The sequence below is a fragment of the Oxyura jamaicensis genome, chromosome 3 (genome assembly GCF_011077185.1).
Source record: "Oxyura jamaicensis isolate SHBP4307 breed ruddy duck chromosome 3, BPBGC_Ojam_1.0, whole genome shotgun sequence".
Lineage (NCBI taxonomy): Eukaryota > Metazoa > Chordata > Aves > Anseriformes > Anatidae > Oxyura > Oxyura jamaicensis.
The window spans coordinates 12,687,864-12,709,747 of NC_048895.1; the positions used below are offsets into that span (position 1 = coordinate 12,687,864).

General features: G+C 38.3%; 1 protein-coding gene and 1 long non-coding RNA gene across 6 annotated transcripts in view; one reads left to right on the forward strand and one right to left on the reverse strand.

Annotated features, from left to right (window-relative positions):
* The window catches only part of LOC118165182, a 452,777-nt gene that overhangs the window by 220,539 nt on the left and 210,354 nt on the right, over nucleotides 1–21,884 (reverse strand). The window lies entirely within an intron of this gene.
* DZANK1 (double zinc ribbon and ankyrin repeat domains 1) lies at nucleotides 164–21,794 on the forward strand. 4 transcript variants are annotated; one of them, XM_035323077.1, is made up of 21 exons: nucleotides 164–225; nucleotides 1,149–1,273; nucleotides 1,901–2,054; nucleotides 3,317–3,431; nucleotides 3,821–3,917; nucleotides 4,691–4,815; nucleotides 5,385–5,470; nucleotides 5,801–5,918; nucleotides 6,871–6,984; nucleotides 7,281–7,373; nucleotides 8,984–9,106; nucleotides 10,141–10,305; nucleotides 10,898–11,126; nucleotides 14,215–14,318; nucleotides 16,445–16,519; nucleotides 17,426–17,522; nucleotides 18,672–18,760; nucleotides 19,889–19,969; nucleotides 20,534–20,661; nucleotides 20,906–20,980; nucleotides 21,207–21,794. In XM_035323077.1, exons 2-21 carry the CDS (start codon nucleotides 1,165–1,167, stop codon nucleotides 21,370–21,372), a joined length of 2,343 nt encoding a protein of 780 aa, XP_035178968.1. In that variant the 5' UTR covers nucleotides 164–225; nucleotides 1,149–1,164; the 3' UTR covers nucleotides 21,373–21,794. The 4 variants fall into 4 exon arrangements, with proteins under 4 accessions (XP_035178968.1, XP_035178971.1, XP_035178970.1 ...); XM_035323079.1 differs by having other exon boundaries at nucleotides 195–298; nucleotides 1,150–1,273; XM_035323078.1 differs by lacking the exon at nucleotides 164–225 and adding an exon at nucleotides 281–295 and having other exon boundaries at nucleotides 1,147–1,273.

Consider the following 21,884-nt stretch of genomic DNA (forward strand, 5'->3'; position numbering starts at 1 on the left):
AAGTGGGATTCCATCCTGCTGATGTGGGGTTGTGTGGTGTGAGGAAGGGGCACGGGGCCTGGCAGGGCTGATGCTGTCTCCTGTCACAGTAGGGCTGCCAGCAGGATCTGTACTGTCCCTCTGGTGGGCTCCCACCAGGCTGATTGGGGACCCTGTGCTTCTGCCCTAGGTGTGCCAAGATCTGTCAGAGCCTTGAGGAGAACTGGTCACAGCCCCCGGTGTCAGGTAAAGGTCTGATCCGCACGCCCTTACGTGACTGCCACAGCGTGCATGCAGCACGAGAGAGCTTTGGCTGAGAGCTGTTCCTTATGTGCTACCCAGCCCGGAGATGGGCAGCTGCAGGCAGCACGGTGCCTTGCCCCAGCAAGAGCGTGGGCTGACAGACACCCTCTGTGCAGAATCCTGACTGCATTAATGGGTAGGATGAGAGATGTTTCTGGAGGATTGAAAGGTTAGTTAAAAAAAAAAAAATCCTTCTAGTGTAGACACATTTTCTGGCACTGAATATAAGTTCCTAAGATCTGCTGAACATCTTTTTGCATTGTAACATGTTACTGTATCCAAATTCACTCTTGAATTTTGTGACATGATAATGACATAATATGTAAATTATGATAAATAAAATTTGGCACGTGCCTTATAGGTATATTTTCAAGGAATAGCTGTCCCTCTCTAGCCCTCTTCAGGACATCTTACATTGCCCTGACATCCATTCAGGTGGCCACAGTGAAACAAGTAGCTTGTTCTTCCTGCAGAGATAATGACACCATATCTTTCATGATTAGAGTTAAGATACTTCACTGTTCCCTCTTAGCATGTATCACTGATGTATGATGCTAAAGCTGTTTCACTTGTACACTTGGATGTCAGACTTGAACAAGGAAAGCTGAAGTGAAATAAAGGCAGCAGAACTCGTCTCAAGCTTTGTTCAAGAAGAAAATGTCAAAAGTGTGATGATTATTAGGATCTTATTCTTTTTCAATGTGAAAAACATAAATATTAATGAGTGAGCAGTTTAAAGTATCTAGTGTTCTCTCTCCTAAAATAAACAAATGAAGATGAGGAATTACATTAAAAGACCATATTTCTTAATGCATTCTTCTGTCAAGAAAAAATATTGTCTGCCCTTTTGTTTTTCTGTTTTAAAGATCACTGGTGAGAAAAATGACAGCAGGCTCTGTCTCAGTTCCTCAGGTCATACCACTTCGAATCCCTCTTCCAGGGAAGGCTAAACACGAAATAGATACAAATACTCTCGTAGAAATAAAATCAGGTATGAATAATAGCTTTAACTCTATGTAAAACATATTCTTATGTGACCATTTGAAACTTTTTCATATACTTATGCATATCCACTTCCTTGAGTAACTTATAAAATTAACCATGTTTTGATACATCAAATATACTTGCACTTAATTTTATTCATTCAAACAATGTTATTGACATGGGGGTTACTCCTCTATGTCAGTGGTCTTAATTGCTTTCAAGATCAAGCTCTTTAAGTTCTTGCATTTTGCTGTGACTGCAAAAACAGCACTTGAAAGTATCCTGTGCTAGGCTCACCCTAGAGAACTTCATTACAATTCCACATTTCATCATAGGAGAAAATATATATATATTTTTTAGAATGGATTAGTTTTTGCAATGTTTCCCTACAAAACCATTGTACTGCTACTTTAAGAAGAGAAATATTGCTTACAATTAAATTGTATTCATTTAGTAACCAATTTTTCATTGGAGAAACAATTTTGGTCATGAACTTTCAGTAATTTATGCATCTGCTTTATTCTGTTTATGGGAGGAAAATCAAGCACAGTAGAGAGAATTTCCAGAGGTGTAGAGTTTGTTTTTATTACAGCTCTCACACAGTTTGGCTAATTACTTTCTCTATGTCTTTCAGATACACCTGAGGTCTCAATTTTTTACACGTTAGATGGAAGTAAACCAGAACCCAGTAAGAAACCTGGCTATGGAGAGCACAACACTTTCAAGTATAAAAGTCCTATCATATTACCAGCTGGGAAAATAATGGTCAAGGCACTAGCAGTTACAAAGTAAGTATCCTGGTTTCTTTTAGTTTTATTTTGTCAGGGGACTGATATGCCAGCAGTGGCTTAGAGCCATGTTGTTTATAGTACCCTGTATTTGGAAAATGAGAGACAGCTCTTTCCCCAACCAGTTTACAATCTAAGTGATCTTTATGGGTGCATTGTCTTCACTTTCTCATAACACTTTTTATTCATTAAGTGTTTTGGGGGATGGATTATCTCTAGGATGTTTATATTCTGTGATATGGATGTAGGCCAATGATCCGTAGAGGCTGTGGGTGAGAGACTAATAAAATACACTGTACTCAGAGTTCATCTGTCAACGTGATCAAAAATGCCAGAGGGACTAGAATGGTATTTTCTGGCATCAGAAGTCATCCAGCAATTCAACAGATTTATAAAAGCTGGTCTTCCCAGGAAATTGCATAGTTGCTCTGGAAGGAGCACAGACTGGCAGACCCCACAGCTCAAGAAAGATGTTGCATGTACAAGAGTAAAGTAAAAATGTAACACTCCAGAAAAACGGATTTTGCTACACAGACATTGACTTTCTCCTAACTTCCTGCTCAGAGACAGGGAATACATGCGTTCTCTGTTGTATTTTTATCCTCTTTTTCAAAGGGAGCAGAAACACCCAGTCCAGTTGGGGATCTGGGCTTGCTGTTCTCCTCTATTAGCACCTGCAGGTAGCCTTTGCTTGTATCTGCACTGGAATATTACAACGTTATATTCCTCCTGCAGGGACATGCAAAATCTAGGCCTGTATGTATTTTCCTGTATCACTATCTGGATTAAAACATTTTCCAGTATGTTTTCATTAAGACATTTTCAGGTGGGTGAAATAGATGCTCTAGAATGACAATAAATCCTAAATGAATGGTTTTGACATTTACAGGCCTTTTAACATTCCTGCTGTAATTTAAGAAATACTTGAGAAATGCAGTTGTTATATCAAATGAATAGTGTGCTACCTCATGCTTGGCTGGGAAAATGAATATGGTATTGGGAATGTAAGAAAAGTCTTGCTGTCCTCTCTTTTCTGCAATTCTGGCAAACAGTAGTTACCTCAGAAAGCAGATACAGCAGTATTGGGAGTTTTACAGGTAAAAGATGTTGAGGGATTAAAATATTCGCACATTTTATTGATAACTTGGTGTGCTCACTTTTAACTTAAAAAAAAAAAAATTGAACCATGTTCACCAATGATTTACTTTTTGCTGCACGTGGTTTCATGACATGTATATAGCTTTGTGAACATTGATTTTCAGGGACTGCAGGGAGAGTACTGTTGTAACAAAGGTGTTTCTGGTAGAGTACAAGCAACCAAACATCTTTTCTATTGAAGACAATGACAAGAATTTCCTAAAAGATGTCACCACACAGGCAAGTTTTAACAATTGTAACCCCTTGTCTGAGTATAAAGAGTTGTATGTGTGGAATTACTTAAAGATTAAATCTTGATTACCTATACTTTTTATGTATTTTATTTTCCATGTTTGTCCATCTTTGCTGCCTCAGTCCTTTTTGTAATACTAAAGGTTCAAGGCAACATATTTTTTTTTCCACTGGTCTTTCTTGACCACTTCAGGCCAAATATTTTTAAAATGCATTTATAATTTAAGCTTTTCAAAGTCTTGCACTGAAAATAAGAACCTTAACTTTTAAAAAGGCACCTATACCTTTAAAATCCTAACAAATACCTTTAGAAAGAAAGGATTAGAGCAAATGTATATGTATATATTGTTTGGAATTCAATTGGAATTACTTTTTAGGAGAGAGAAGATGGATTGTTTACTACAAAGTCAAAGAAAAATGGAATGAATGTGGAAATCAAACCTGCCTGGAGTGAAGCACCCCAAGGTTTTCAAGGTGTGGTGTTACTTCCTAAAGCTGAAATATACTTCTCTCTTAACTGAAAGTAGACAGGGTAAGGTTTTCATCTTATGTCATTATTAAAATATGGGTAATTCCAAAACCGTCTCAGAAGACTGAACATCTTTTGGGAATTCCAATTTCCAGTTCTCAGCACTGCAAATAGAGAACAAAAAATGCCTTTACACATATCAAATTGCCTCTTAATTTTTTTAAAAAAAGGTTTTTCAGTTTGAGCAACATAACAAGGCCCCCATTTGTGCCAGAAAATGCTGTTAAATTGACGGGATTGCAAATCTTTCACAGAGTTTTTTTACTGATATGTGAGTGTTGCTTGCAGTAAGATTCCAAAACAAATACACAAAGCAGAAATGACAGCTTGACCCAGATTGTCTGTACAGATAAAGGCTTTTATCCTATGGTAATGAGAATGGGACTCTTTAAGAGTAGAGAATCGCTTTAATGTTTACACATTAATTTACTCTTATGAGATGGATTTTTTGAGAGTGCAGGAAGGAAGAATAACCTAAACTGAGAAAAATATAAAAGTAAACTCTTTCAGAGAGGAATGAGGTTTCTTCTAGTTTAACTTCCTGCAATTCCATGGAGTTTGTTTTAACCCAAAATATGGATTTGAAAATCATTTTTGAATGGCTAGAAATATGCTTGCCTATTGGGATATAAAACTTGAGAGTATATAACATTCATGTTAACATATATCTTAACTGCATGAAGTGAATGACAGTGGAATAACTGGTTTGTAATTTTAGACTTGGAAGCAGAAAAAAAGACGTATCACAAGTCCCTGCAAGGACCACAGCTCCTGACCTGCCATTTGGAAAGAGCAGGATACAGAGAGGAATCCATCTCAGCGCTACCAACAGAGTCATTACAGGCAAGCAGAGGGATTTGAAGAAGAACATAAAAGTCTGTCAAAAGACCTGAGTTGTAAAAAATGTAAAGATTTGAAAATTTGTGATCGTTTTCATATAATCTCTCATAAGCTAATACTTTTGGCTGTTCTATATGGTACTAGTTTAAATTTATAGGTAATGACACACTGGAATAGCGACACCCAAAGGAGTACAGAGTTATCAATAAAGACAGAACCATACAAGACAAATTAGCAGTGCCTGCATTCCTACTAATCCTCTTCTAATACATTACCGAATCTGCAATCAGCAATATCTAAAACTTATGATATAGTAATGCTCTCTTGGAAGTAAATAGCAAGACGTGGATTTGATTTGATTTGATTTTGGAAGAAGATGTGGGTTCTTTAACCAGATAACGGGGGAATCAAGATGTAGTAGATACTTTCGAGTGCACTGCATTTCAGTGCACTTTATCTCAAATAATATGCCTTTAGCTGAATCTGTTAGATGCATTTATGTGTGTTTTACATGCATTTGGCAAACATTAGCTAATTAATGCTAAATAATTAAAGAATTACCTTTTTTTCAGTTTGCTAGTTCTTCTGTGGTGACTAGCCGAAAAAGCTTAGCAAGCACACAGGTGGCAAGGATCCAGAGGGAGACAAATTTCCTCAGGCAAGTGACTTCTGATTTTAACATCTTTGTCATTGGAAAGTAATAGAGTAATTGCTACTAGCAACTAAGCTGATAAGACTATGAGGCTCTATTAAAAATTAGGAAAGACAAAGCAGATACTGGCTTATAGCAGCAGAATGTGATCTAGTTTCGTGTTTTGAAAATTCTTTCTCTTATATATAATTTTATTTACATATCAGTGTTTAATGTTATCAGCTTTCTTACCATCCTCTTAAAAATTCCTAACACTTGTACGATCAGAGGAAAAGCTGTCTTTTCAAATTAGAGAAAATACCAAAATGAGCTCAGCTAGTTTGCTCTTATTGTCAGATGTGGACACTGTTCTGCACCTCGCCTTTCTGATCCCTTGGCTCACTTCTGCCAGGAATGTGGATCTCCCATCCCACCTGTGCCAGTACGTCACTTCCCGCCCCCCGAAGGAGCACAGGTCAGCAAAAAATCATAACACAATAAATCCTCTTTATAGGACCAACCTTCCTCAGCAAATTATATACTCATTATTTAGTCACATTTTCATTTAGGGAGTTCTGATTGTTTTGTTTTGATTTGCTTTGTAACTTCAGTCATGGGTCCAAAGTAATTCTTAAATGATGGGCAAAATTAACCATGGATTGCTTCAAGTGCCATATATTTTAATAAGGATAACATGAAAAAGGTAAATTGTGTTTTACTCACTTGTGTTAGAAAACATCACCACATTCAGCTTCCTCTTCATCCTGCAGCAACAACCACTACATCTTCAGGATCTGCATGTGCATCTAATTCCAGTGCTGACTAGTGAAGTTAGTAACTAGTGCTTGCGTCATAGCTGTAGAAGATCCATCTAGTTTGCCTGAAGATTTTAACAGTGGTATATGTGCATATGCAAGAGCACCCCGAGTTTTTACAGTGATGCTATAACTGTCTTCCATAATCTCTTCTCATGAAATAATAACACTATCTAACAAGTCAAAGGTGATTTTTTTTTTTTTCTGTATCCTCAAAAAAGATGTCTTGTCTGGGACAACGCTGTAGTCTCAAGTGATGACTGAAAATATCCAGCACCTCTTTAGATGAGGTTCATAGTTAGAAGGGTTTGAAATACTTACATATTATTGTAGCATTTAAATCTACTGAGAAGTAATTTAACACCTTTCTGGTACACATAATAGTCATCACTAAAGCATTCTCATTCTGGCTGTCTTTGTGATTTCTCAATAGCCTTTGACCTCTATATCAACATTATTTTGCTGTCAATTGCTGTGTTTACAGTGACTGCTGCTGATGTAGACTCTAATAAGCAAAATACTGAAAATCTCACGATAACCATAATGATCTCACGATAACCTTAATGACCTCATCATGGTCCTTAATATGGTATAATGTGTCTTTTCTTTCAGATGGCACCGTGTCTTGAATGCAGACATCTTGTGCCAATGAATACACCCACCTGCATTGTATGTGAGTCACCAATAGCTCCACAGCTGCAGCCCCAAACCAACATCTGCTTGAAGGTAATTGATTAAGTGATCTGACACTAATGCATAAAAAGGTCTGGAGCTATGGATAATGGATCTCCCAAGCGACCTGTACCATAGCATAAACAAAACTGGCACCAAGATATGCAAATTTGTGATGACTAGGCAATATGGCTTAACTAAAACCTAACTCCACAGCACAGACTTAAAGGATCTCTTCTATCTGCAGAGCTGAATAACCACAGCACTTTCTGTGATCAAGTCCTCTTCTTATTATTGTTGCTAACAGTTTTCAAATACCATGTGAATTATATTCTTTTTCTGTTTAAAAGGGCAAAATAATTTGTCAGGCATGCGGCACAGGAAATCCTCTTCACCATAAATATTGTGTGACCTGTGAAAGCAAACTGCCTGAAGCACAGATGGTAAGGCTTCTTGCATCAATTGCAGTTGGGTTACTCAAGACAAAACATAAAATTATCTTCTTTTGAAAAATGAATTAATATCCCTTTGTGCCTATATTACAAAAGCAGAGAATCCCTCCCACACGCTGTATTCCAGACCAGTACTCTCACCGATATGCCATCACAAATATCAAGCTAAACATTATAAATATACTCTATACCTCCGAATTTCTCCTGTGGAAGTCAGCATTGCAAATACCATTCTCAAAGCTCAGAACGCACTTAAAAAACGGTAGTCTTGACTCCTTGGGAGTGCAGAAGATCATTCTTATTCATCTCAATCACTTTATGAAAACAAAATAATCTTTTACCTTATTTTTGTTAACTCAGTTTGCTGCTGCCCCTATGCACATACAGCTACTGTGCTTTTATTTGTCAGTGATTCTGCACTGAGGGGAGAAACACAATAAATGTTCCCCTTAAAATCGCTGTCCCTTTCAACTCCCAGTTTAGCCTACTTATTGGGTTCCTTGCTGAAGAGAGAAGTCTTACATAAAAAGCTTAAGATATATTTCACTTAGGACACATTTCAGCCACTGAAGTGTCATTTCAAAGTGAATTTTAGCTGAAATCTGTACTTATTTAACTAAGATAATCATGGATTTAACTGCTTCACTGAATGCAGATATTAACATGGAACCACATAAAGTTAGACATACCACTTTGATGGCGAGCTCTGTAGAAGCTGAAAGTTAACTGCTCACTGAATTACTGTTAGTAGCAATCACAAATGTTACTAGTTACAGTGATTAAATAGTAATTAGTGATGACCAATAATAAATCCTGAATAATTAATCATTAGTAACGAAACTGATTACTATTAATAACCATTAATAACCATTAAGTACTATTAATGGTTACAAAATAGTTTAGATTAATAACATGTTTAGACTTGTTAGATGCCTGTTAGACTCCTGAGGCAAAACCCAACAAAACATTTTAAGACTTGTTTGTCCTAGCTAGGATCTATATTCAACCGCTGGAAGTTTCAGCTTCTGTTTTCTTTTGTATACCCATATAAGTTAATTGTAGTGGGAAAACTAGGTAATATATAACTTGTATGAGGTAAAAGGGTACAAAAATATTTACGTAGTAAAATATCAAACTGGGAAAAAAACTTGTTTTCTGAACACCCTACTACATAGGGTGTACTTCCCACCATACTACAACAAAGACTTTAAAAGCTAATAAGAAAAATAGCAGTTGTGTTTTGGATTTGAAAATGTAAGTTTATCAGCAGAGCAACCTCCCTGATTATTTCAAGCGTACTTACACACGGGGCCATATTAATAAAGTACTCAATGTAAAAGGACACAACTGATAAGGAAATAGGGTTTTTGCACTTATTCCTACTAAAACAAACAAACAATTTAATACCACATTTTACTGTGCTTTCAAAATGTTGCAAGTTAGATCAAAATCAGTCTGTTGCTTATTCTACATTGAAATAATTATTTTAGACTTCACATGATTTTATCAAAGTTGTTTGATTTCCTATTTTGCCTTATTTAGCTACTGAACTTTTATTTATAAGAAGTGTTCTCTGCCTAATGTTTGTTTTGTTTTATGAGCATGTGCTTCGAGGAGATACCCCCCCACCTTATAGTGGCCAGCAAGGGAAGACAGTTTCCTGCTCAAAATGCAATCGTGTTAACCAATGTGATGCTCGTTTCTGTGACTGGTGTGGAGCCAAGGTACGTGCTCTCAGTGTTTGTGTTGACAAATCTGGTTTTACTCATCTATGAGCTGCAACAATTTCAATCTTCTCTTTGCAAAACTCTTGGCAGTTAGTACATAGCTTATTATTATCAAAATACTTGCTTAAAGCACATAGGATAATATAGAGAAACATTAAATGCTTAGGTTAATTAAAAACATCCTGACCCTACTTCAGTCAATGACTTAGGGGTTTAGAGATGTAAATAAATTGCTGTGGGGCCAATGAGCATTACCTCATGGCATCAGATGAGATGCAATAGCTGTGTACTCTGCCAGAGTAGCTTATCCATCAAAGGCTAAAGCATAGGCTAACCTAATTCAAGTTTTCCCACAACTACCCTAGGCCATGATCATCTGTACAGGGAATTACCAGAGATGAGATGATGCATGTGATTCTTTTGGTTGAAGGCCTCATTAACTTGTCTTTCAGTAAAGACAAGTATTTTGTCAACTGATTCTCTGTAGAGTTTTGAACCAATGGGAACATTTTCTTTGGGCATCTATTTTGTTTGTACAGTGTTTCAAGGTAAAATCACACTAGTGGAGAATAACATATTTTTTTTAAATGTGGCTACACGAGGCTACATAACATTTTAAAGCACTCCCCCATACGCATACATAACCATTGCTACCTATACTGTTCCAGGAAAGCTCAAAAGGGTAAACTGGAAGGGTTTTAGTCAATACTTGGTATTAGAGCACCACACTATTAATGACAAGGGTTTTGACAAATAACATTATTTTTGAAAGTATATGTTAAAAAATAATATACCAAAATAACAGATCTGTTTGAAAAAAAAACGTTTGCCTCCTTAACATGGTGCTGAGATCGCTAAAGATTCACTGTCTTGCATCTGGCAGTGTGTTAACAGCCTGGTACCCTAGTTACTATTCTAATAGCTTTAGGTATTGTTATTTTCCTTCCTTTTAATTTGTGACATTGCTTTTCTCTCTCTTGAACTGTGCATCGTATGTTTCTGTAGTGACAAATGTTTTATTAAATTTCCAGCCTGACCCTCCTCCATGCTACTTTACTTGTTTCAAGTGTGGTACAGACAACCGTCCCTATGCTCGGTTCTGTGCGTTCTGCGGTGTTTATATAGAGCCCCCATCAAGGGTGAGCTCTCAGAATGGAGTTCTCATGGATGCTGGGGATTCACTGCGGTTTTCTGAGGTAAGACACACGGTATTACAAAGCCAGACTCAAAGACAGCTAAAAGATAGACCAGTCCACTACTGGTATGGATCAACACAGCTTAACTTCTTTTTTAAGATGTTTCCGTGAGAATTCTGAGGGCAAAACCAAGCATATGTTTATTCTGAGAGCCATTTTCTTCAAAAACGTAGCCTTAGCCAAAGGCTTTAAAGGCCTTATTCTAAATATCAAAGTGAGAAACTACCAGCTCTCAAAAGCTTTCATTCTTTAAGTATTTTTGTCTTACTACTCATGAATTACTGTGTCCTACTAATACAAGGTAATGCATTGAAACCTGTGTTTTAAGAAGAGACCATAACACTTGGCATGGACAGCTAAGTGGCCTGATTCTTCTGACAGTAATGAAGAGTTTTACTTTGAATAATTGTTATAAATCACATCATTGTTACTGACTGGTAATTATCATCAATAATTGTTAATGGTTCTCCCTTCTAGCTTTGTCATTCTTTACAGTTTTTATACTGTTTCAGTTTATTTTTGCTGGTAAGCCATTTAATTATATCTAACTATTTTACTTACACTTTTTCTTCCCCTCCACACCCTCCCACAGACTAAACCACTTCAAGCTCAAGTTGCCTGGCAGTCTCTTCCTATTTCCTTGTCCAAATCAAGAGCAGATCTAAAAGAAACAGAAGATAAAGGAACCCAAACCATTGGACTTTTTTACCCATCTAGCAAACTGTTGGAAAAGAAGAAACTTGAGCTGATTTTACACAAAGAAAAGCTGGAAAAAATGAGTGATCGTAAGCCTCTCCTGACAGCCATCAGTCCTGGAAAAGGTTAGGAGTTTGATTTTATGTAATCATAAAGGAAAATTCTTACTTGAAACAAAGCTGTGAAATATGACTTTGTTTTTCTTCGTAAGATTATAGTCTATGGAATGTGCCATCAGCAGGTCACTGACTTACTGCTTTACAAATCTGTCTTTCCAACTGGAAATTCAGTGCCTTAGAAAATAGATCACCCATCTCCAATAATAGCTACAAGAAAGCCTGTCAACAATCATCAAAATTGTGGCTAATGAGTCCTGTACAGTCATACTAGTTTGCTAGTAGTTTGATTTTTTCAGATCCTACAAGATCAGGGGCATGCGTGTCCTATATTTGAATTGGAAACCACTAAACAACCCCTATTCCATGTCAAAAGTTAAGTTCAGTTAATACTGCAATAGAGCCTGCTGGGAGGGAGTATTATTAAACAAAACTCTGATGTGCTGGGGGTTGGAGCACTTGAAAAATAGGATGAGGCATGTCTATGTGAAAAATCTGTTTGGAATGCTGTTGTGAAATAAACAATATAAGTCTTGGAAGCAACACAAACTAAAACAGGGAAAAGGATTCTTAATGGCATTACAAGAAATAAGGGTTGGTAGAAACTTTGAGAGCTCTTGTAGTCCCCTTTTTCCAGCCCCCTAAGGTATCTGTCTCGCTGCAGAGACTGTCCAAGTGGGGACTACTGTATCACTCCACACTCCTTTGTTTTGTGGTTGCTGGTTCGGTCAGCAGGAGTTCTTTGTGGAATCACTTGACTGTTGTCAACCCCTCAGGCCGTTATCAGCGTTATTTATCTCTTGGGTGCTAATGAATGTTAGAATTTCCTGTTTTGACTCTGTATATAAATATGAACATGATGCACTTTTGGTTTTTAAATTATTACTAGGGAAATCTTTTTTCATACTCCCTTACTCTGAAATGTGGCATGTTCTCTTGGAGACATGACTGTAGGAAATGAAACATTTGACTTAATGTGTGAGGGAGCTTAATCTATTCAGAGAGAATAAAGGACTGGCCTATAATAGTACTGAGAAAAAAATACTAACACTAAACATTCACCTGTCTCTGTCAGAAGTACAGCTCTTGACTTGTGAGAGAACTCCTTTTACTAGGAAAGGTTGGGAAAAAATTCTGAACTGCTTTTGTAGTACTCCAGACTTGTTAATTTTTATCCAGTTAGAAACATCAACTTTGTTAAAGTCACACTCTGTAATGCATTCTCCTTCAGACACTGCCAAGGCCTGGGGAATATATTTCATTCTATAAATCAACAAATGTCTGTTACAGTCAAGTCTTTCCTGCTGCTCTATTTCCTTGATGCTATGCTGTCTAAAGGGCTTGACATTACATATATCAACAAGACCATATGCTATCACACCAAGAAATCTTGTTTATATAGGCCAGATATATCTGTTTTTCCTGAATTCAAATAGTATCAGACATTTGATATTAAAGTTATTAAATGCAAGTGATTTAATAAGTGATTTGTTGTTGTTGTCCTTGACCATATCAGCCAATAACTAACCTTCTTCTCTTTTGTGAGGATTAAAAATAAACTGTTAAGACAGGGTGAAATAACAGCAGTACCAAAATACTAATTCTCGGATGTGTACTATATTTCTTTCTTTTTGCTGTACTTTCATTCTGGTTTGAACAGGAGCCAAGTCATTTACCAGGTAAACTTTACAAAGAAACCTCCCCTTTTCCACTCTAACAATCTGATCTAGGTGTAAACAACAGCGTGAATTCAAGTATTCTATCAATGCTGCCCAAAAGCCTTTTAGATGTAATAAAAAGTCCAAAATGCAAGAATATGTTCCTGGCCATCTGTATCTTTTTTTTTTTTTTTTTTTTAAATGAAAGCTGAGGACCTAGGCTAGTTATCAACCAGTTTATTGCAAATAATACTGACATCCCTGGAGGGATCACTCACAAGGTAGTAGTGGTACCCTAGCTTAGATTTTTAATTAATATTTTCAACTTGTATTCAACTTGTTTTTACAATTTATGTTGCTCTGTGGGTCAAACATCCTTCTATTTTATATTCCTTTAAGCTGCCTAACAAATAAGACTTGTGGTTTTGGTTTGTCATAATTTCTACCAGCTCTGTCTTGGAAAGAGTCCTCCAAGCACAGAAGTCCCTGTGCACTTGTGTTTTCTCTTGTAAACGTCAGAGAGCAGCCCTTCTGACTTGGCTTCTCTTCACTGTTATGAGCTTCACTTACTGTGACGGGACAGATAAGGTCAGAGCAACTTCACTGTGTAAGCTAAACGAGGTTACCCTGCCTACCCAACTTATTTACAACAAAATAAATCATACGCTGTACTTTCCGTAAGTGTGCTCAAAAATAACATGATCCTGATAACAATCACTTAAGAATGAGACCAAGACCTTTTCTTTCTTTCTCTAATGAAAACAGAAAGTTGCTGTGGAAGTACTTGGATGATAGATGGATGCAAAAACTCTGAATGGCTTAAGCTGAGTTTTGAATCCAGGAGCATTCAGCCACAAGTGTTTCATGCCCTGTAGCAGCATAACAGCATGTTAACACTTTCCCAGAGATTCTGACAGGCAAAAGAGCAGCAATGCTGAAGCTTTCGACATGCTCTCCCATATATAACTGATGCATGCATTTGGAAAATAAATAACACAGACTAGAATGCCATATAGGCTCAGTTACTACGTTTGCAGTTCTCAGATTTAGTTTATTGTTACCTGTCAAGGATCTTAAATCAACTAAAAATCAGTTCAATTGCGTAGTTGTACTATTGCACTATTATTTTTTTTAACATGGGATAGCTTCTCCTTTACACATGGCCAGTTTTGATTCCAAAGGACAACTCTGAGACATGATTTTGTTGTGAATAGAGCTGCTCTAGAAATGAATTATTACCTACATACGAGAGAGTATTCCACATTTGCAGTGTAACTTGGTTCTCATTTCCTGATCAGTTAAATTTTCTAGAAAAATAACTTTTTTTTTGGTCTGAGTGAAAATCTGCTGTTTTCTTCTACTCATCTGATTAACAATTTAAAAATGTTAACCACAATCTCAGGGATATTTTTTTTTCCTGCTTAACTCTCTCTGATCAGGTTACTGGAGAAAGCAGCTGGATCATGTCTGTGCTCACCTTAGAAGCTACGCCCAGAACAACCTTGAATTCAGAGCACTGATTGGAGAACCTCGAATGGGAAAGGTAGGAAGGGCCTCGTGAGTAATATCTTCCTATGGAGTGTCATGAAAAGAATATTCTGGCTGCTAGTAAAACACTGGAAAAGCACATACCTGTTTTCTTTAGACCTAGACCTGTTTGTATATGGGGATTTTTGTTGTTCCATCTTTTGCTTAGTCTTTCACTGAAGATTTTTTTTCTGCTTTCTTTTTAATATGGCAGTTTCTTTTCTTCTCTCACCTCACAGCTATAAGGGAAGTGATAGAAGCCAGAAAGCTCTTGCTCAGCTGCTTTCACAGAATCCTGCAGCAGGCAATCAAGGAAAAGAAGAGCCAACTGACATCTGTGTAGTTGGTCAGTTAAATAAACCCTGCTAGAAGTTAGATGATATGCTTGCGCCAGCTTGAGCTAGATTACACCAGCAGATAGCAGCAATTCTCTTTGGCTATATAGCCTACTTCTAGTGTAAACTATACCAGGAATGGAAGAGGGTATTCTTTCCATACTGGAGATGTGGTCTTCAGTGCACCAACCTGCATTAAAATGATTAAAAGGGTGATAGCAACCAAAGGTGGAAATTGGGGACTCTGCCTAGAGTCCTAGAAGACAAGGGTGGAATGACTCAGGGATCATTTGGTCCCTGTCCTGAGGGAGGATCAACTCTGCCTAAACTGTTCCTGACAGATGTTTGTCTTGAAGCTTTTAAAATTCACCAACAATGGAGATTTCACAATTGCCCCAGGCAGTCCATTTCTGTGCTCAATTATCCTTTGCAGTTCAGCTGCAGCCCTGTATTGCTTTCTTTGGCAGCCCTGCTGGATTAAGGAGTTGCTTCCCAACCTCGCTGCTTCCTAGGTGATGCCAGCACAACTGCTTGCACCAATGGCTTGTCTGCTGGGATCAGTGAACTGACCCAGGCTAAAAATAGTTGGAAAAAGGGAAAAAAAAAGTATATCAGCACTAGCATTAAAAAAAAAAAAAAAAAGCTGAAAGTAGGATGCAGGCAGAAGTAGGGTTGGCAATTCCTTAAACTAGCAAAGATACTGGGAAGCTCTTTCCTGATGAGTGACCTGAATCTCCCCTGTTACAGTTTAAACTCACTCCATCTTATCCTGACCTGAGAGATACAGCACATCAATCAAAAAAAGTTGTTGTAGCACGTAGAAACAACTATAGAAAAGCTAATGAATACTAAGGATTACAACTGTAATTGGTATTTGGCCAGATTACTTTTGGTGAGGCTTAACAGCAGCTATTTTGCATCTGAGTTACATCTGAGACCTATCTGGTACATCAGTGTGTTCAAAAACTGAACACACTGGTATACTGAACACACATGCAAGTATGAACATAAAAGATATCTACTTGGTATAGGACACGAGGTATAGGTCCTCTGCAACTCATTTCCTTTGCTAGAGGATTCAGAGGAATATGCCTGAATTGCCTAGAACAGGCTACTCCTGCTGCTTTTCTGGCGTTTTGTCACTCTATTGTCTTGAAATTTCTGCCCACAAAAGTAACAGAAGTGATTCAAAGTAGATGCCAACTATCTGGGTGTAATGCCTTGTTATCAGTTATCATACAGATTAGAAATATAATCAGCCTTATCTCAAAATTCCCAACCTGCTGCAATATAACGTTGTCTGCTTCATTTAAATTCTTTATAATCCCCTGTGCATTCATTTATATACAGCTTCAATAGCTCTCGTCAGCACTACACTTTTAACAATATAGAAAGCTGCCTCTGTTTTACTACAGCTTGTACCTCCGCAGGCTGGTACAACTGAAGCAGCAGCCACTTCTTCTGGCATGGGGAATCTTAAGGACTACACAGCCTTTCATGCAACTGCAAAATTTGGGTGGAAAAGTGACCACGCTTTCATGAAACATAGCGTTACCACATCTTTTACATACATTTGGCAGTTATGTCATTCTGATTTTCCCAGCTACTCAAAACACCACCTGTCCCTTCCTCAGTTAAAGCACAGGTGGCATTTCAGACACAGGCAAAGGTCACTGGTCGTGTGTGATTTTGTGCATTGGCTCCATAATAAACATCATCAGCCCATTAGCGTGAACTTATTCCTAAAACTATTTGTCTCCTTTTTACAAGAGGCACTAACAGTTGCTTGGTTGCTCTTTCCTTACAGATTACTTCTGCTGCCATCTGTGAGAACGACTGTCAGGTCACCGTTACGTTAAATTACGCTCTTGCTAGTAACAAGGTCAGTTTGGGGGATGAGGCCGGTTGTTAGGCAGCTGGTCTAAAGCTGTTGCTAGAGCAGTCAGGGTTACACTGATACATTTTAAATTCAGGTCTAAACAATAAATTCTTTTGTTCGCGAGGTGTTAACTCATCACTTCAGAGAAAGGAATCTTTTTTTTTTCTTTTGGAGCTGGTTGAATGGGTATCTGATTAAGCCAGACTTCATGGTTATATTGCTATCATCTTGCATTTCATTAGTTTTCTAGTAATATTGACATTCTTCTTTCTATTGATGTTGTTTGGTCATTCTAGCACCTCTTAGCTCCTGATCTTAGAACCTCCTTTTCTTCAGTCCGCATATTGTGTTCATAAGAAACAAGCTTAGTAATTTTTAATAGTTTGGAGATGACATTTATCAAATCTCCTGTTAACAGTATTCAAACACTTAAAATCCCTACCTCCAGAATCACCATGTTCCAAAAAACACCCACGCCTTCATTTCCAGCTTTTCAAAGATGAAAATCTGCCATTTCAAAGATCCAAAATTCGGACTGTATCTCTTGTGTAGAATCTTAAAAAGCTTACCTTGCCAAATGGTGCCTGAAAAGGCTTATCACATCATTTCACATGTGAGGAATTAATCAGGTTTCTCAGCTGGCAGAGACACTGTCACTTGGATAAGAATCTTTTTTCAGTAAGTGAGGTTGTATCAGCTTCTAAAAAATCAAAACAAACACACACATAGTTTAGGAGAAAACAGTACATTATGTTGTGTCAAAACAGTTCAATTACAGATAATCATGTTTTATGCTAATTTGAGCCTGATTAAAAACCTGTATCATTTTTTTATTGTTTTGTGCTACTGAGTTTATAGCAGCATTGCATGATCATCTGATCAACTTCCTGCATTTTGATGATTCTACAGGATATTCATACCAGTAAAGCGGGAAAGTTCAATAATCATTACCTAAATAGTGTAACAGAAGACGGAGATGATCGGGGTGGCAGTCAGACTAGTTTTGGTGAGACTCTTTTTCTGTCTTTATGATATCACAAATACAGTAGTAAAGCACTGGGAACTAGTGCTTACAGACTGGGACAGGCACATTCTGCACCTTCCTAGGTTGATCTTTAAGTCTCAAAATGTGGTTGAGTTGCGATTTCAACAATGTACAGACTGTCAAGCTTGTGGGTATGATTCATCTCCAGAGGACAGCTGGAGAGGTCAATAAACTGCAGCCACTGCTCACTGCAGTGTTTTTAGTCTAGTGATAGACTAGCGATAGATGTGCTTTGCATATTCTTTTCCAATAGAAGCCATAAGCACCAATATCATCTCTACATTTGAGCTATGCCAGGGACTTCAGCTTTGGTACTTTTTGTAAAGATAAGAAATGCTGAAATACATCAACTCTAGTTTTCAGAGATGCTTAACATGCGTTTCCCATTGATGTCAGTAGCTGCTCAGCCTTTAAGGCAACTCACATGGGACTTTGGTTTTCATTACATAAATTATTTGTAAATTCAGCATTAGAAAGCAGAAATGCCTCGAGTATCAGCTGACATATTTCAGTTCATGTACTCGTTAAGGCCACTTCGTGCTTCCAGTGTGAGACTTGGCAAATGGCAGTCAGAGCTGGTTTTCCAGACTGCCAACGATGCGGCTGTGATTCCAGGCTCCAGTAGCACCAACTCAAAGGGTCCCCGCATGTTTCATAATGTATCAGCCCTTTTGCACGGCAGTAGATTGCGTGTTATAAATAAAATGGACATGCATTCAAGGTCCTCTAGTCTTGTTCTTAAATATCTGGGAACTAAACAGCACTAAAAAATTGTTAAGGTTTTTGGTCAAAACAATTCATGAATCCAAGTCAAGCCTGTTGAATAGCTGCATCTAGTTAAAAGACTCAGACCCCCAGAACTCTATATTTCATTGAATCTTCACTTCAAAATAGCAAGTTAAGTCTGCCTGAGTGCAAACCTTTTGTTAAAACCAGTCTGATCTGCAACAAATATTTCATCACTTTCTCTTGTAGGAAACTGATAAATATTGCCTTCGTTTCAGCACAATTTTTTTTTTGATAAATTATTTCCAGATCCCCCCCCCCCCCGAGTTCTTGTTAGGATACTGACTTGACTTTGAATTGTTTGCTTGTTTCCCTTTCTGGTAGGCAAAGAAGATCATGATTTTTCACATTCAAGAGGCAAAATAAAGAGAACAAAGTCAAGAATGCTTACAGAAAAAGAAGATAAGCTCCCTGTACATATCTTCTGCTGGTACAGAAAAAAAAAAAAAAGCTAGATATAGAGCGGCACTAATATGAAGGAGGGCATCCAAGGATAAAAATAGAAAGCTTTTAACACTAACAAGGGAAGGGGGGGGAGACAAAAGTCCAACTTAATATAAAACCTGAAAAACTGACGGCTGACATTTATCACAAAACTGGAAACAAGCTTTGTTCCTACCAAAAGCTTAATTAATTGCTCCGCTCATTTTTTGATCCATTCTGTTTTAATGACACAGCACATGGTCGAAGCTGTTGCAGACTGATTTTGTTAGTTTTTCTAAGAAGCAACACCACAAGGAGGCATTGCCATCTTCCCCTGACGCCTGGCTCTGACTCCACAGGACATAACCTTGGCTGCATCACAGCTGCTGCTCACGCAGTCTGACTGAATGAAACCTATACAGCAAGCTTTTATTTAGGTCAGCTCTGTTTTTTCATCAAGCTGAGATGTCAGCACAACTAAGGGATACCTTAATGCAAGCAACAAGCTTTATTTCCACTAGAGACCAAACATCCTGGCAGTATTGCCGAATAAACATATTGCCAGTAATGGCAGAGAATACCTGAAAAGGGAAACGTGCAGTTACCTAGGTTTGGATCACTTCGCTAACTCAGTGGGTGGAAGATGTAGATAGAGCTCTGTGATAGGAGTCCAGAGATAAAAACGCTTTGCCAAACCATTGAGCTTTTGAAAGGGGAAAGGAAGGAGGTAGAAGGGGGGGAAGAAAAAAAAAAAAAAAAAAAAAAAGGTAAGATTTTTGGTTTTAAGATTTGGTTACCTTCTGCAAGGCAGGTATGTTCATTTTCTAAATAAAATACTTCCACTCGTTCTGGAAGCCTCAGACATAGGTGTATCAATGTAAAGCTAATAATGTGCAGATTCAAGACTTGAGATATTAGCCTGGGTTATCCAACGTTTGCTCAGATGCTGGAATTCCCAGACTAGGGTCATGGGTAATACTGAAGCTCAGCTATATGGCATTGTTCTCCCAGATGCATTCGTGCCATTGTGTGCATTTCCAAGCTTTACTCAAATGCAAAGAACCCACTTGTATTTTCCCTGCATGGAATCTTAGTGGCTGTTTTCTGTGTTTCCACAGCCAGAGTCCAGACAACTGCTGGATGAATTGGGTCCCCACGGGAAAGGAAGAGTCACTTTGATAGAACAGTTGCTCAGCGAAGTAAGTTACTGCTTCCCCTTACAACTCTCTGACCATTTATTGCAATTAACATCAGCCTGGCACCTGACTTCAACTTCATGCTTAGGGGACAACATGCAAGTAATCTTCAGGTTGAAAGAGCATTTTAAATGAGAAAAAACCTGCTTCACAATCATATTATTGTCCTGATTTCTGTCTTGCAGGTATGTAGGGCGTTCACTTCAGGGTTTGACAAGGCCACATAGAAAGAAAAAAAATATACGAATGCTGTAGCTTTGGGTAAAGTCCCTTGCATAGTAAAACAAAGCACAACCTCTATCTTTTGGCTGTGCAGTAAGAACACCTTGACTGCAGGAATCTAGTTTGAGTGCCCTTGCTACACACACACGTTCTGGTTCTGAGCTAGCAGACAACCATTTTCAAAAAAAAAAAAAAAAAGAAGGATCAATACCACAGTTTGAACATTTTCCTCTTGAAAACAAAGACCATTTGCCAATGTAAACTGGCATTAACGTTAAAGCCAGGTGGAAGCTAAGAATCTCTGTGGCTTGTAACAGCTTACCTTCCCTCTCCTGTGCATCCCAGGGAGCTGACCCAAACTGCACCGGCGATGACGACCGACCTGCTCTGACAGTGGCTGTCCTTAACAGGCACGCAGAAGCGGTCTCTCTTCTTGTGCAGAAAGGTGCTAACGTTGACCAGCAGTCAGGACTGTAAGTGGTGACTCTCTGCCGCAGGTCTTTTGAAGTTTTACCAAAAAGGTGTTACTTCAGTTAGAAAAGCTGTTCTATTCAATTCCTTTTCCCATTAATTTAACATGCACACCAAACCCACAAGAGATCACCGTGACTACTTCTCTATCTTCCTACTGATTTTCCTTAATTTGCTATACCATTTCGTTATGTACCATGACAGTTTCCGTAGGCAGTAAGAACACTGCTGATTCCCCCCGTGCAGGTACAACAACACCGCCCTCCACGAGGCAGTTCTGCTTGGGTTAGAGGGAGAGGAGTGCATCCGAGTCCTGCTACGGTAAGTGTCCTGCAGCTGGGCACCCACCCACAGCCCACCTGCACAGATCTAGCCGGCAGCACTGAAGGACCAGAGCCTGCCCAAGCCTCAGCGCTCTCACCGCACAGCTCTGTCGTTGTGGGAACAGGCACCCTCCACATCAACATTTACCTAGAAGCAGCTTTACTAATTCCAGTAACTTGGAATGAACTTAAGTAGCTTAAAACAATCTGTTCTTTATTTACAGCTGCAATGCAAGCATTAAAAAGAAGAATACAAAAGGGCAATCAGCATATGATCTGGCTGTTACAGATGGAAATAATGAAGTTATTTCATTGTTTGCAAGTAAGCTTGGAGAGGGAACGTTGGACAAACATACAAAACCCAGGAACATCGGTCTCATCAGTGTTTGATCATGACTGCCTTTTCTCCGAAATGGAGCTTGACGTTGTTCTTTGAGTCTGGGAGAGCTTAAACTCACATGTCCAGTTCTGTCTACAGACTTTGCTGAACCATGCCATCAACTGACCCTGTAACAGCTGCTTACTTTGTACAACGCTCTCCCACTCTTTGCCAGCAGTTCAGAGCACAATTCTTCACTACCTGTACTCTGTTCAGTGAGGTTTCCTTTCCTTTCCAAGCTTGCACAAGAAGGATCAACCTTATCTTCCAAGGCATTAAAACCTTTTAAGGCGACACGGTGAATACCGACTGACAGTTTGAGACTTGAACAATAGCACTACAAACTGTACTTTGATATGATTATTTTCCATTTTGAAGTTAAAACTGCATTCAGTGTAGCTCATTGCATTAAAGGCCGTTTTTTTTTCCTCCAGAGAATTAAGTAAAGTTACTTTGCTGTTTTGCCTTCCACTTTTAACTATAAATGCATCACCATGAGGCAGCAGACAGCTAAAACCAGAAG